The sequence below is a fragment of the Merops nubicus genome, unplaced genomic scaffold (genome assembly GCF_000691845.1).
Source record: "Merops nubicus isolate BGI_N331 unplaced genomic scaffold, ASM69184v1 scaffold34549, whole genome shotgun sequence".
NCBI classification, from domain to species: Eukaryota; Metazoa; Chordata; class Aves; order Coraciiformes; family Meropidae; genus Merops; species Merops nubicus.
The window spans coordinates 1-603 of NW_008629590.1; the positions used below are offsets into that span (position 1 = coordinate 1).

A 603-nucleotide genomic window follows, 5' to 3' on the forward strand; every position below is an offset into this window, starting at 1 on the left:
GTGGGTGCGCCGCTCGGGGACCCCCCCCAGTGCCCCCCAGTTCCTCCAGCCCCACTCACCTCATGCTGGAACTGGTTGAGCTGCTGCTGCAGCGACGCCTTCTCGCTCTTGAGCAGCGAGGTCTCCTTGGCCTCGTAGAGGGAGAAGATGTGCTCCTCCCCAAACTCCCCGATCAGCGGGTACTGCCACGGGGCAGAGGGGTCAGCAGGGGACCCCCCGGCCCCGTGACCCCCTCCTTGAACCCCCCAATCCCCTCACCTTGACCTCGTACATCTTGAGCCGGCGCTTGAGGGTGGAGTTCTCCCTCTCCAGCCCCGTCAGCCGGTTCTTGATGTCGTCGTAGGCGGTGATGAGGGCGAAGTGGGAGGCCGAGCACATCTCCCCCGAGAGGTCGGTGTTGGGGCTGTCGAGCCAGTCCTCATCCGGCCCCAGCGCCTCCTGAGTCAGGATGCTGATGTCGTCCTCGAACATGGAGTCCATGTCCTGCCTGGGGACGGAGGGACAGACAGACAGACAGCCACCGGTGACCCTGTGGCAGGGATGAACCCCATGGAAGGGATGACCCTGGGGCAGGGATGGACCCCGTGGAATGAATGACCCCGT

At 65.2% G+C, this 603-nt stretch overlaps 1 protein-coding gene across 1 annotated transcript; it reads right to left on the reverse strand.

The window, feature by feature from the left end:
- Nucleotides 1-59: 59 nt before the first annotated feature.
- TBKBP1 (TBK1 binding protein 1) lies at nt 60-480 on the reverse strand (the record flags this gene model as incomplete). The annotated part of the gene is made up of 2 exons (XM_008947016.1): nt 259-480; nt 60-182 (listed from the first exon to the last, which is right to left on the reverse strand). Coding segments are annotated over exons 1-2 (345 nt in total), but the record flags the coding sequence as incomplete, so codon positions are not given.
- Between the last annotated feature and the right edge of the window lie 123 nt (nt 481-603).